This window comes from Filicampus tigris, chromosome 2 (assembly GCF_054856515.1).
Source record: "Filicampus tigris isolate MCC_2025a chromosome 2, RoL_Ftig_1.0, whole genome shotgun sequence".
Classification (NCBI taxonomy): Eukaryota; Metazoa; Chordata; class Actinopteri; order Syngnathiformes; family Syngnathidae; genus Filicampus; species Filicampus tigris.
In genome coordinates, this window is record NC_141218.1 from 6741409 (window position 1) to 6754104 (window position 12696).

The 12696-nt window shown below is 39.0% G+C and overlaps 1 protein-coding gene and 1 long non-coding RNA gene across 2 annotated transcripts; both read left to right on the top strand.

Moving 5' to 3' along the window:
• The first annotated feature begins 307 nt into the window (after positions 1-307).
• On the top strand, positions 308-2218 carry LOC147151076 (uncharacterized). The gene is made up of 3 exons (XR_015085848.1): positions 308-408; positions 1038-1097; positions 1184-2218. It is a non-coding gene; the product is annotated as an uncharacterized LOC147151076 (long non-coding RNA).
• A 4428-nt stretch (positions 2219-6646) lies between these two features.
• On the top strand, positions 6647-10895 carry LOC147151077 (uncharacterized). The gene is made up of 6 exons (XM_086023878.1): positions 6647-6834; positions 7558-7617; positions 7706-8313; positions 9316-9374; positions 9771-9919; positions 10002-10895. Exons 2-6 carry the CDS (start codon positions 7575-7577, stop codon positions 10085-10087), a joined length of 945 nt encoding a protein of 314 aa, XP_085880004.1. The 5' UTR covers positions 6647-6834; positions 7558-7574; the 3' UTR covers positions 10088-10895.
• Positions 10896-12696: the final 1801 nt, after the last annotated feature.

Genomic DNA, 12696 nt, shown 5'->3' on the forward strand with positions numbered 1-12696 from the left:
GTGGAAATCGGAAGGTGGCAAGGTCTGGGCTACAAGGGCGATGGTGAAGCAGGTCCCCAACCAACTGGTTGACAACCAATGTTGTTTTTGCATAAAGTTGCATCCATGCAAAACTGGATCTCGACCAAAAAAATAAATAAATACATTCTTGCACGTTTTGGTGGAATGCATCCCTTATTGTCTTAAGACGCGACCGGAAAAAACACACAAGGAGGTGGTTGGGGCAGTTTTTGTTCTTTTTGTTCTCTCACTTGATGCGAAGAAAGCTTCAGCACAATTTGTGGCCCACGTGACTTCCCTTGACCGTCCCCTCCCTCTAAATATAATACTGTACACACATGCACGTAGATAGGCAAACGCAGACGACAGAAGTTAATAAACAACATCAACATACACAAAAAGGTGGAGGTAAGTGCTTTTCACATTTGAAGCTATTATAATACATTGTTCTTTTTTTCTGTGTGCACGTGGCAATAATTTTATTTTAAGTAACTTTTGAAAATCACTTTTACGTCAGTAATTTCGTTAACGTCGTCGCTTCATTAACAGACGTACTGCTTGGCATCACAGTTATAGAATGAGATCTGTTCACTCTATTTTTACCGATTAGCGACACGCAAAAGCAACACAATCCTTTAGGGAATTTGGCCATCAATGTGCTTCACGCAAGAAAGGACACAGAAGCTGTAATTTAAGTTCGACTTCAAATTTAAAAACATTTTTGTTTTCACTTTATTTTGTTAACGAAAGTGTATTTTCAATTGTAGTTATTTCGTTTTATTGAACCATAATAACCTTGACGCCTAAATTAAACAGCATATTTACACCAATTTCACATGTTGGGCAAGAAAAAAGTGGAAAGTAGAACAATCTGATTCATTCACCAGAACATTATATAAAATTGAAAGAAAGAAAGAAAGAAAGAAAGAAAGAAAGAAAGAAAGAAAGAAAGAAAAAGACAGCCCTAAATGCAAAAAGTCTTTCAGTAAAATCGAATGTTTCGGTTCTTGGATTTACTGTGTTTTCACTTTTTGCAGAATCAAGGACAGAAACAATGACTGCTGCACCTTGGTTATCAGCTTTGCTACTGCTTTTCGGTAAATCTGCCATTTCTGTAAAATGAAGCAAATGACTGGTCACTTAAAAGGTTGGCGACTAAATCTTTACGATCTTCACATCTCAGCAGTCGCGACAACAACCGCTAGCCCATGTGTAAATCCAGGCTCAACAACAACCACCAATCCATGTGCAGCACCAGAGTCAACAACAACCACCAATCCATGTGCAGCACCACGCTCAACAACAACCACCAGTCCATGTGCACCACCAGAGTCAACAACAACCACCAGTCCATGTGCACCACCAGAGTCAACAACAACCACCAGTCCATGTGCACCACCAGAGTCAACAACAACCACCAATCCATGTGCAGCACCACACTCAACATCAACCATAGCAGCTACGACAACAACCGCCAGTGCAAATTTAATGGCTGGATGACATGTACAGTTTTGTTTTATGTCATGACTAACAAAATGTGTGGTCACAGTACAACTGAAAATATGACAAAGTATGATTTCTTTTTTTTTTTGTTTGTTTGTAAAAATGCCAACATCTGTCTCGAATCTCATCACTCTCGTTGCTGTTCGACTTTTAAAGTGCAGCTGCTCCTGCAATATGACATTTTCTTGTTTAATGACAACATTTTGATCATGAAATACGGTAGCATTATGACTTAAAGTGTGTGATAATAGGAGATTTTTCTTGTAAAATACTAACATTTGTCTCATACTTCGCCAGTGTGCTAACATTACAACTTTAAACATGCCAAATTACAGAAATATTCTCATACAATTTAACATATGACAAAATGACGTTAACTTTTTTCCTGTAAAATGCCAACATTCACCTTCCACCGCATCAATCTGGCAGCATTACGACTTTAAATATGACAATGTACAACATTTTTCTCTTAAGACGATTCAATGTCCCAAGAAACATAAAATGAGCCCATTTGTTGTGAAAAATGTCAAGAATTTTCTTGTTAAATAGCAGTACGGTTCTTGTAAAATGACAACAGTGTACATCGATGGCTAAAACCTCTGGCGCCTATCCACCCTGAGAACACAAGTACAGTATTGGGACACCCTCAGAAACCGTTAAATTATAACATTGTACTTGTATTGTTTGCATGACAATAAAACAACACTACATTTAAGCATGTGAGTTTTTCCTGTTCACATTCCTCCCACACTCAGTTGATATATCCCAGGGGAGAAACGAGTCCTCGCGTGATTCGAGTACCTCGATTAAAAAACGTGTAGGGGTTTTTGTTCTTCCTCAAGTACGGGTTTATTTGGTGTGGAACTTAAGGGAGATCAAGTCAGCTGCAGCAACAATTGTTCACGCTTATGCGTGACGGTAACACTCTCGCCAACACGGTGTGAAGGCCAACTTCAAAATAAACCTTATCTTACCAAGTAATACATGGACCTAATTGGTCAGCTATTCCCAATGTTAGCTGCTAATGGTTAGCAGCTAGCCGCTTAGCGAGTGCCTGATACAGACTGGCAAGAGCTGTTGGACTTCTTTGCAAAGGCAGTTTAATACAGAGGTGAAAATGACTCTTCACACTTTCATGCTGACTTTGATGCCTGGCCAGTTGCTGTTCCTACTTCCAACTGATCAATTTAAAAAAAAACAGGTTTTACTCAAACGTACTGTTTTAGCCAGCAAAATTGCTACTTCATCCCATAGCCCAAAATCTCACTTACTAATGTTTGTAGTCTGTATGAAAGGGGCAGCGGTGCAGTGTTTTTGGAAGTTCGATTATGTTCTAAGTTCTTTTTGGTGTTGTTTTAATTTTAATTTTCAACCAGTGTTTTGAAAAAAAAAGTACAGCGACGAAAAACAAGTACAGCGACGTCATGTACTTGTCTTTGAGGAACACAGCTTTTAAAAGTATTTTTCTATGTACATTTTTATTTTAAAAACAAAAGTTTTCTCCACTGTTTTGGCGGTAAAGTGATTCATTTTTTTCAGCAATTTTTCTAGCTTTGGAAAACACTCTCTCACAAGGTACTGATGTGGCTGGTGTGCCTAAAAACAGTAGACATAGCCGAAAGCTAGCTAGCTAGCTAGCTATATAGACTGACCCGTTGAGCTAGATGTCCGACACCCTCGTTTATGCGACTTGTAGAAGGCACAGAAATTGAAACTAACCTTGAAACAAAGAATACAAATGTGTTATTTGCCTAGGTAAGATCAAAATTGTTCCACAAGGGGGAATTCCTCCTTCTTTTGTGATCCCTATCAAACTGACTTAAAAGGAAGAATCATGCTTCAAAAGATGTGATTCATTAAGCAGAGATGCAACACGCTGTCAGATGCGCTTCCTGATAAAGTTCAGCGTCTCAGTAATAGGTAGCGACTGAGTCATACATCGGCTGTATCGGTCACATGACTTGTTCTCCAAGCAATGTGCGCACCAACACAGAGGCTTTGATGTTAATAACTTGACGCACGCAAGGATGTGCCAATGCGCAGGACCCATCACTACTTTTGTCTCTATTCTCTACAGCTGCCCAGCTCCGTGTGTGACTAGCATGCTGGATGGAGCTTTTCTTGTTATAGTTTATTGTGTTAGCTTGAGTTGGTGATCTCCTGTAGCCCCCATTCATTCTTTGTTAATCCAGATTTTTGCTTTTTCTTATATTAGAGGGGCAACACTGGATACGACAACCTTTGATTTGCGTTGGGCCAATGTTGTCCCCACTTATTTTGATTTTGGTCGAGTTCTCCTTTTCGTTCGTATAAACTCAATCTCTGTTGGGCAAAATAAAGCTTGTGACATTTGACCTCACTCCATTTTTGTTCTCCTGGCATCTTTGTATACGTTGTTGTTTTAGTGAGCCAAAGAGGCCATAACAACAGCCATGTTGTCAACTTTCCAGGGAGTCCAGATATTTCAATGTTCTCCAGCCATCCCCCTCGTTGGTTCTCAGTGCTATGGACATCGTTTCTGTCCTTCTGCGACTCATCACACCACTTTCCCAGACACTTGATGGGATTGACCTTGATAAATTGAATAACCTCATTTTGTACGAGCAGATTAAACCTGTCAGTTATGTTGCCTTTCGCGATAATCATGCTCCTTGACTTTCTTAGCTCCAATGTCATCCAGGCCCAGGATGAACGGGAGGACGTGAAAATGTCTAAAATATAGTTACGTAGATGGATGGAGGGTACCTCGCACATCAGTGTGTCCTTATTAACATTCAAAAAATATATATTTATATTTTCCATATGGTTTGTTCACTGAATTTCGTATCTCGTGCCTATGTTGGTGAGCTCATCCATAAAGCAGACCCAAGAGTCCAGTCGCTGCTCCTCCACGTTGAGAGGAGCCAGATCAGGTGGCTCGGACATCTGATTAGAATGCCTCCTGGACGCCGCCCTGGTGAGGTGTTCCGGGCATGTCCCACCGACCGGCAGGAGGCCCCAGGGACGACCCAGGACACACTGGAGAGACTATGTCTTCCGGCTGGCCTGGGAACACCTGGCGATCCTTTTCCGGAAGAATTGGAAGGCATGGCTGGGGAGAAGTCTGGGCTTCCCTGCCGAAGCTGCTTCCTCCAGGACCCGGCCCCGGATAAGCAGTAGATAATGAATGGATAGATGAACTTCAACATTAAAACAAGGAATATTTTCATTTATGTTATATGCATTTTTCAGAACGATATATTTTGGCAGAAACTATCACGATAAACGATATTATAGTTGTTGTTTTTTTTTAAATTCTACTCATATAGTGATGTTCGAGCAAAAAAATTCATCCTTTTTAAATTATCTTTCAATTCTCAAGGATATCAAACATTAGCATTTAACTGTAGAACAATGAAATATCTTAGCTAAAAAATGCAAAAAAAAAATGACAAAGAAAAATTTGCACTTGAATAAATTTTACCTCACCACATACAACCGCATATTGTCTTTATCGACAGAATCAAATGAGATGCCTTATCTCCCTCACAATGGCCGTTTTGCAAATCCACATTTTTTGGGGGGCAATCTGTGCTGCCTATCTAGTCTGCAGCTAAATTGAAAATGAAAGAATGTTCACAGGAACCGCAGTATGTTCACAACATTATTACAAGGGACCTTTAATATATACGGTGATGTTTCTAATAGAGATAGGAAGGTTTTTTTTCTCAACATAAGCACTGCTACACATTTCTGCCATCAGTGTACGAGTTTTTGCACGTCTTCTATGAAGAATTCTTTGAATTGACGATTAAGCCAATCGCTCACAGTGTGTTTTATCTCTTCGTTACTGGGTTCCACAGGTGAACTCTTTGAGGGGACCAAAGAGGTGGAAATCGGAAGGGGGCGAGGTCTGGGGAGGGAACACTTTCTGGGCTACAAGGGCGATGGCGACGCAGGTCTCCACCCAACTGGTTAACAACCAATGCTGTTTTTGCATCCTAAAGTTTTGCATCCATGCAAAACTGGATCTCGACCAAAAAAATAAATAAATAAATTCTTGCACGTTTTGGTTGACGCAAGTGGAATGAATCCCTTGTTGTCTTAAAGCGTGACCGGAGAAACACACAAGGAAAGCAAAAGCTTAGCTAAAAAAAATACAAATGAAAATGACTGATAGAGTTGTTACTCTATAAAAGTTGAAAAACTTTGATTCTCCCTTAAGGGCTCCTTGGCGGCTTTTGAGGAGACGTGGACACCTCTTTTGAAGCTCTGACATCTCTGCCTGATTGTGACGACTGAGCCCCCCAATTACCCCTGTTTATTTTTTGGGGGGGGGTTTCTTCAATTGAGTATATTTGTTAACATCCTTCCATGAATGTGCTTGGTTTGTGAGATGGTAGGCATAGGGAAGGGGAAGGGAAACGGGGAGGGGGGGGGGGGGGAAGAAATCTTTGGAGGTATGACCTTAACCCACTGTTGTTGTTATATTTTGTGAATTTTACTCCGATAAAGAAAGTTATCAAATAAAAATGACTGAGGCGGATACTGTCGGTAGTGGCGGAATCAAATGAGATGCCTTATCTCCCTCACAATGGCTGTTTTGCAAATCCACATTTTTTTCGGCAATCTGTACTGCCTATCTAGTCTGCAGCTAAATTAAAAATGAAAGAATGTTCACAGGAACCGCAGTATGTTCACAACATTATCACGAGGATCATTTAATATATGAGGTGACGTTTGATGATAGAAGTGTTTTTAAAAAAAAAAAAAAAAAAATTCTCAACGTAATCCCTTAGCACCGTCACACATTTCTGCCGTCGGTGTACGGGTTTTTGTATGACCTCTGTAGAGATTTCTTTGGATTGACGCTGAAACCAATCGCTCACACTGTTTTGTTTTTGTTTTTTTATCTTTCACTGGTGAACCAAAGAGGTGGAAATCGGAAGGGGGCAAGGTCTGGGCTACAAGGGCGATGGGGAAGCAGTAATTCGTCATGCAAAACTGGACCTGGACCCAAAAAATAAATAAATAAATCAAAAATTCATGCATGCGTTGGTTGACGCAAGTTGACGCAAATGGAATGCATCCCTTATTGTCTTAAGAAGTGACCGGAGAAACACACAAGGAGGTGGTTGGGTCAGTTTTAGTTATTTTTGTTCTCTCATTTGATGCGAAGAAAATGTTATCACAGTTTGTGAACCACATGACTTCCCTTGACCATCCTCTCTAAGTGTAATACACGTCCGTGTTCAGGCAAACGCAGGCGACGGCATTAAATACGAGGACAAAACCACACTCATTTGTTTTGTAATTACGCAGCTATAAAAGTTAAAACAACAACAGGTCAAGGTAAGTGCTTTTTATATTTCAAGCTATTATGATACTTTTTTTTTCTTGTGCACATGGCAACAATTAGCATTTGAAGTTACTTTAGAATAATCATTTATATCAATAATATAATTAATATCCATGTATAAACCACATTTTGAAAATATATTTTTGTAATTGTCCTTTTTTCAGGTATTTTTCAATCTGTGACTGGGTAGAATTGAATTACTTTTACACATTGAAATAAAATCAAATTATTTTGAAAACCACAATTAATTTGTTTTGTTTCTGTTTTTATGCCATTCATATTTTTCTTATTTTTAGTCCATGACGACAACAATTGTGGGTGGAAAACACCAAATGCTTTGTTGGGAAATGGATAACTTAAGTCTTAAGTAAATATCAAGGGAAACACAAACGTTTCAAAAGTTTCAGTGAATTTTAATAGAATTTTCGTTTTTACTTTATTTTGTTAATGATAATGTATTTTCAATTTTAGTTAGTTAGTTTTATTTAACAATAATAACCTTGACACATAAACTATACAGCATATTGACATAAATTCACATTTTGAGCAAGAAAAAAAAAGTGAAAACTAGAACTATCTGATTCATTTATACCAAATAGCACCAGAACCTTATATAAAATTGAAAGAAAGAAAAAAGACCGCCCTAACTGCAAAAAGTATTTGAGTAAAAGCAACTGTTCACGTTCTTGGGTTTACTGTGTTTTCACATTTTGCAGAATCAAAGACAGAAACAATGACTGCTGCACTTTGGTTATCAGCTTTGCTCCTGCTTTTCGGTAAATCTGCCATTTCTGTAAAATGAAGCAAATGACTGGTCACTTAAAGGGTTGGTGACTAATCTTTACGATCTTCACATCTCTGCAGCCCCGACAAGAACCACTAATCCATGTGTAAATCCAGCCTCAATTTTAACCGCAGCACCGACAACAACTACTGCCAGTCCTTGTGCACCACCAGTGACACCAACAACCACCAATCCATGTGCACCCCCAGAGTCGACAACAACCACTCGTCCATGTGCACCGCCAGGCTCAACAACAACCACAGCAGCTACGACAACAACCACCAGTCCATGTGCGCCAACAGAGTCAACAACAACCACTAGTCCATGTGCGCCACCAGAGTCAACAACAACCAACAATTCAAGTACAACACCGGGCTCAACATCAACCACAGAGGCTACGACGACAACAAACAGTTCGAGTACAACACCAAGCTCAACATCAACCACCGCGGCTACGAAAACACCCGACAGTTCGAGTACAACACCTGACTCAACAGCAACCACGGAGGCTACGACAACAACCGACGGTTCGAGTACACCAGACTCAAAGGCAACCGCCGCGGCTTCGACACAGGCGCTCACAACGCGACGGGTGACATTCCGATCGGCAGGAGAGCAATTCAGCTCGGACTTGTTAAATTCTTCTTCGGAAGCATTTATCAGTCGAGCCGTCACGATCAAGAAAACGGTAAGCACCACAGGTAGCACCTACTGACATGAAACATGGTTTGAAACGCCATCGAATGTCGACATTTCCTCTCGTAAAATGCCAACATGTGTCTCATATTTCACCAGTGTTGGTAACATTTCGATGAATGAATTTTGTCTTGTAAAATCCAATATCTTCTAGTTGCAGCCTCAAAAAGGCATTCCTGTCCAAAACAAAATCGCGGGCTTGAAAACACTGACTTTGTAAAATCGGACCTTTTTCTTATTACTTATTATTACGAATATACTATTTGTATATTGACACCGTCCACCTGGTAGTATTTCGCCGGAGTTGTGCTAACATAAGACTCAAATCGTGCTACAACACAACTTTACGCTCATACAATCCCAATTATAAAATGCAGACTTTTTTTCTCATCAAATGACAATTTCTTTTTTAATATTTACGACTTTAAATGTGCCAAATTACATTTGTCTTGTGTAATGAAAATATTTGAGAAATGCTCACATATTTCTCGTAAAACGATAGCTGTCCAACCAGTGTTTTTGTAATACTTTAGATGACAAAACATTTCTTGCCAAAATGCCAACATTTGGCTTGTACTTTAACCAATGGCATGTTAACAACTTTCATTATAACCAATTTACAATAGTGCTCTTGCAAAATGATAACATTCAGCTCATATTATACTCGAATTTTGGGAACTCATTGTGCAAAAATTATGACGTTATGCTAATAAAATTACACTATTGTTCCTGCAAAATGCCGACATTTTTCGAGTAAAACAACATTTACCTTGTTTTACTAGACCAGCGTTTACTTGATACAATTTTTTACTTTTCTCGGAAATAACAACATTTCTTGGCAGATTCCTTTTTTCTAACAGTCACATCACATTGTTTTATCAGCATTCGATTTTTGAAATGGGCAAAATTTTTGAAAATGCCGACATATTTCTCGCAACAGTTCATCAGTGTTTTGGTTGTATTACGACTTTATTCTTTTCTTGTGTTTCCACAGCTTGAGCCTTTGTACCAAATCCACTTGTCTTCATTCACCCTGGAAGTGGTTTCATTCAGGTCAGTTGTCGCTTAAGGCGCTGATGAAAATAATGATGACTACAACCATAATAATAAATAATAATTAAGAGTGGGCGTGTACCGATACCAGGTATACTGTCGGTGTTGGGCCAACGCCGGCCTTATTTGAAGGTATTGGATGGGCCGGCGATACCAGCTACTCATAATTAAAGAAAAAAAAAAAAAAAAAAAAAAAAGTCTGAGATCGCATTTTAAGTCCTCTTCGGCAATAGTTGGTGCTACACTGCGGCAGTTTGACTCAACAGTGAATTATTGTCTGCGTCAGAAAGAAAGGCCTTTATTCACTATTTTTTTTCCCCTAATCCCTAATAATAATAATAATAATAATAACAACACTGACAGAACAAGTATAAGGGTGTCTTTTTCATCCGACAGTTACGGCTCCGTCATCAACAACCTACACTTGACTAGTCCATCCAGCTCGATGCTCAACCACAGCGACATCGCTAACGTTTTGGTGGGAGCCGCGGCCCTCATCACGAACTTTAACGTGGACACCTCGTACATTTTTGTGGATGGCACGAGTAAGATATTCAAATAGCGTGCATCGCCCGTTCGGGTTGGTCAGATCAATAAATGATTTTTCTTTCTTGTTTTGACTTGCAGAACTTCCAAGTGGAGCGAGCCGCAACGTGAGCCTGATCGGCGCCCCCTGCCTGGTGCTGTTCTCATGGTTACTAATAAAGCAATAATTGTTCAAATAAATGTTCTGGATCCGAGGGAACACGTGCCAATTAGAAATGTACGTTTTTGTTTTTTCTTATACTGTATATCATGATGTGCAAAATGCGTTTACACTGCAAGATCTCCCCTTGCAGATGATGTAGTCAGCCACCACCTTGCAATCAGTATGCATTTAAACAGTAATTATTATCAAGTTTTGTCTGTATAATTTCCATGATAATTTGCTAAGAACCATGCCCAAGGGCATGTTCTGGTATGTAACACGTTCCCAGAGATAACGCAGCGGTTTTAAAGTTCTCACTGTTTGTTAACAGTTTGGTCGAACAAGTTCTCCAAAAATGGTGTCCTTCGCATGCATTATTTATGAATGATTCTGTGTAATGTTAATGTGTGTTAATAAAAACATTGAAACCCACCGTGTCATTGTTGTTAAGGATGCTTTCCACTCAATGAATCACTAAAAAAAAAAAAGAAAAAAAAGGGACATATCAACTCAATTAAATATTTTGCATGTTTTTATGTTAATTTGCAGAACTGAAATACATTGACAACATTCCTGTTTTTAATGGGGGAGAGGTTGTTTTGTTTTGTTTTGTTTGAAATTGGACTATTTTTCACTGAAATACGCAACAACTGTGTCTAACTCATTTGCAAGGAGATCTTGTTACCTATTTTCCTGTTTTTAAATCCAAAAGTTCACTGAACATTTACTTTCAATATGTCATGTGTGAAATCGACCCTGGCCTGTACTGGTGAATATGATATATATGTATATTTTGCATATTTCCCTGTCATAGAATTAAAATGTTAAAATCACATTTAATTGCCAGTTGTTATTGATGTTTGAAATGTAATTTGCACTGGTGAGTACTTTTACTTATTTCCCTGTTTTAATTCTAAAACTTCAGTGAACATTTATTTGCCAGTGATATGTTTCAACTGGACCAAAAGACATGTTTAAGAATCTTGAAATTTAAATAAAGTCAAAAACAAAAAGCAGACTGGGTTGCTAGAATGTGCTTGGATTTATTGGGGTTCCATGTAAAAAAAAATGTCAGGCTAAATGGTCGGCCCCCCGCATTTTCACCTCATCAAATCTGGCCCTCTTTGCAATGAAAAAGTTCTTTTTTCATAAAGGTTAGGGCATTGAAAAGTTACCAGTAGCCAAGAATGACCCATCTACCAAATTCACAAACACGCTAAACTCGACTTGACCTGGCATGAAAACGGGGAACATTTTCACATATTTCAAACAAAGAAACGAAAAAGTGGAGCCTCAAACTTTTTTTTTTTTTTTTTAGACAGAAATGAATAAAGTTGTGGTTGATTTTCTCAATTTTTTCTACACACTTGAATCTCCTAAAATGACATTTCTCATATAAATAAGCAAATATCAACAAGAATGGAGCCGCATAGAACATATATTGTACATAAAAATTTGGAGTGCACTTCCGCTTTGATTCTGACCTTACAGGAAATACAACTGATACAAATAATATCATCATCAAATAACCATTAAGCTCTGTGATTCCCATCCCCAAAATAATGACATTGTGACATATCGTAATTTCCCGCGGCACAACTTGGAATCACCGGTTTACTGTATAAACGATACGGCATCAATTGTACATGATTTCCTTGCAATATTTCTCAAGTCGTGGGAAATGTTTTTCGATCAATCATAGTTGTGTGTTTTGATGTCTGTAAGCGTGGGCAGGAAATGACTTCCCAGATGACCCCGGTGAAGGAACGAGCACTCGGTGCCTCTTGTGCGCTTCCTGTGACATTTACTTTTGTTTGACATTGCGCAGACACGTTTGTCTGGATTTTGTCAAACATTTTTGCTGTATCAAGGGAAGCCGTCAGAGCGGGGATTTAATCCGGGCTGCCGTGCCATTCCGAAGCTAAATTCGTTGAAATTGAGAGCAAGGAAAACCTGTGATTTTAGGAGAGTAACAACCCCACGTAACAGCAAAGTTGTTATATTACTTGACTTTTGTCAGACAATATTGAGAGAAAAAATAATGAAGCGGCAAGATTACAAGAAAAACAAAAGTCTAGTTTCGCAGGGATAGTCAGAATATTAGAAAAAAAGAAAAAAAAATCACATGAATGAGGGCGTATCATACGGAGAATTAAGTGGCAAGTCATTTTGCGAGGGAAAAAATGCAACCATGTCATAAGGATATACAGGAAGATAATTATTTGACAAATAAAATTTTGCGAGAATAAAGACATTTGATTGTTTGAAAAATTACAAAATTGGGCAAGAGGCATTAACATGAAAAGTCATAATAAAAAATTTACATTTGCCTTAACAGATGATTAGAGTTGCTAAAAATGCAAAGAATCTCTCAAAAAGTCTTTCGCTAACAACCCAGGCTAAACATAGCTCTTCCCCATATCACTTCAACATACGCAAACGAGCTAAAGGTCAGCCATTTAACAAGTGGCCGCTACCTGAGCCAAGGCCAGCCAACCCGACACTCTCATTCGCTGACTCCCACGTCACTCACCAGGCCAGGCCCCACCTTTTAAAATCACACGCATTCAGTCACAGACCCGACAGTGTAGAGAGTGAGGATGGCGACCCCAAGTGGACAAAAAAAAAAACATG

Excerpts from the sequence above, each read along its gene's own strand:
- LOC147151077 (XM_086023878.1), top strand. The coding sequence starts at position 7,575 with ATGACTGCTGCACTTTGGTTATCAGCTTTGCTCCTGCTTTTCG. Across the intron at positions 8,314-9,315 it reads CCGTCACGATCAAGAAAACG|CTTGAGCCTTTGTACCAAAT; the intron begins GTAAGCACCACA and ends GTGTTTCCACAG. Across the intron at positions 9,375-9,770 it reads CTGGAAGTGGTTTCATTCAG|TTACGGCTCCGTCATCAACA; the intron begins GTCAGTTGTCGC and ends TTCATCCGACAG.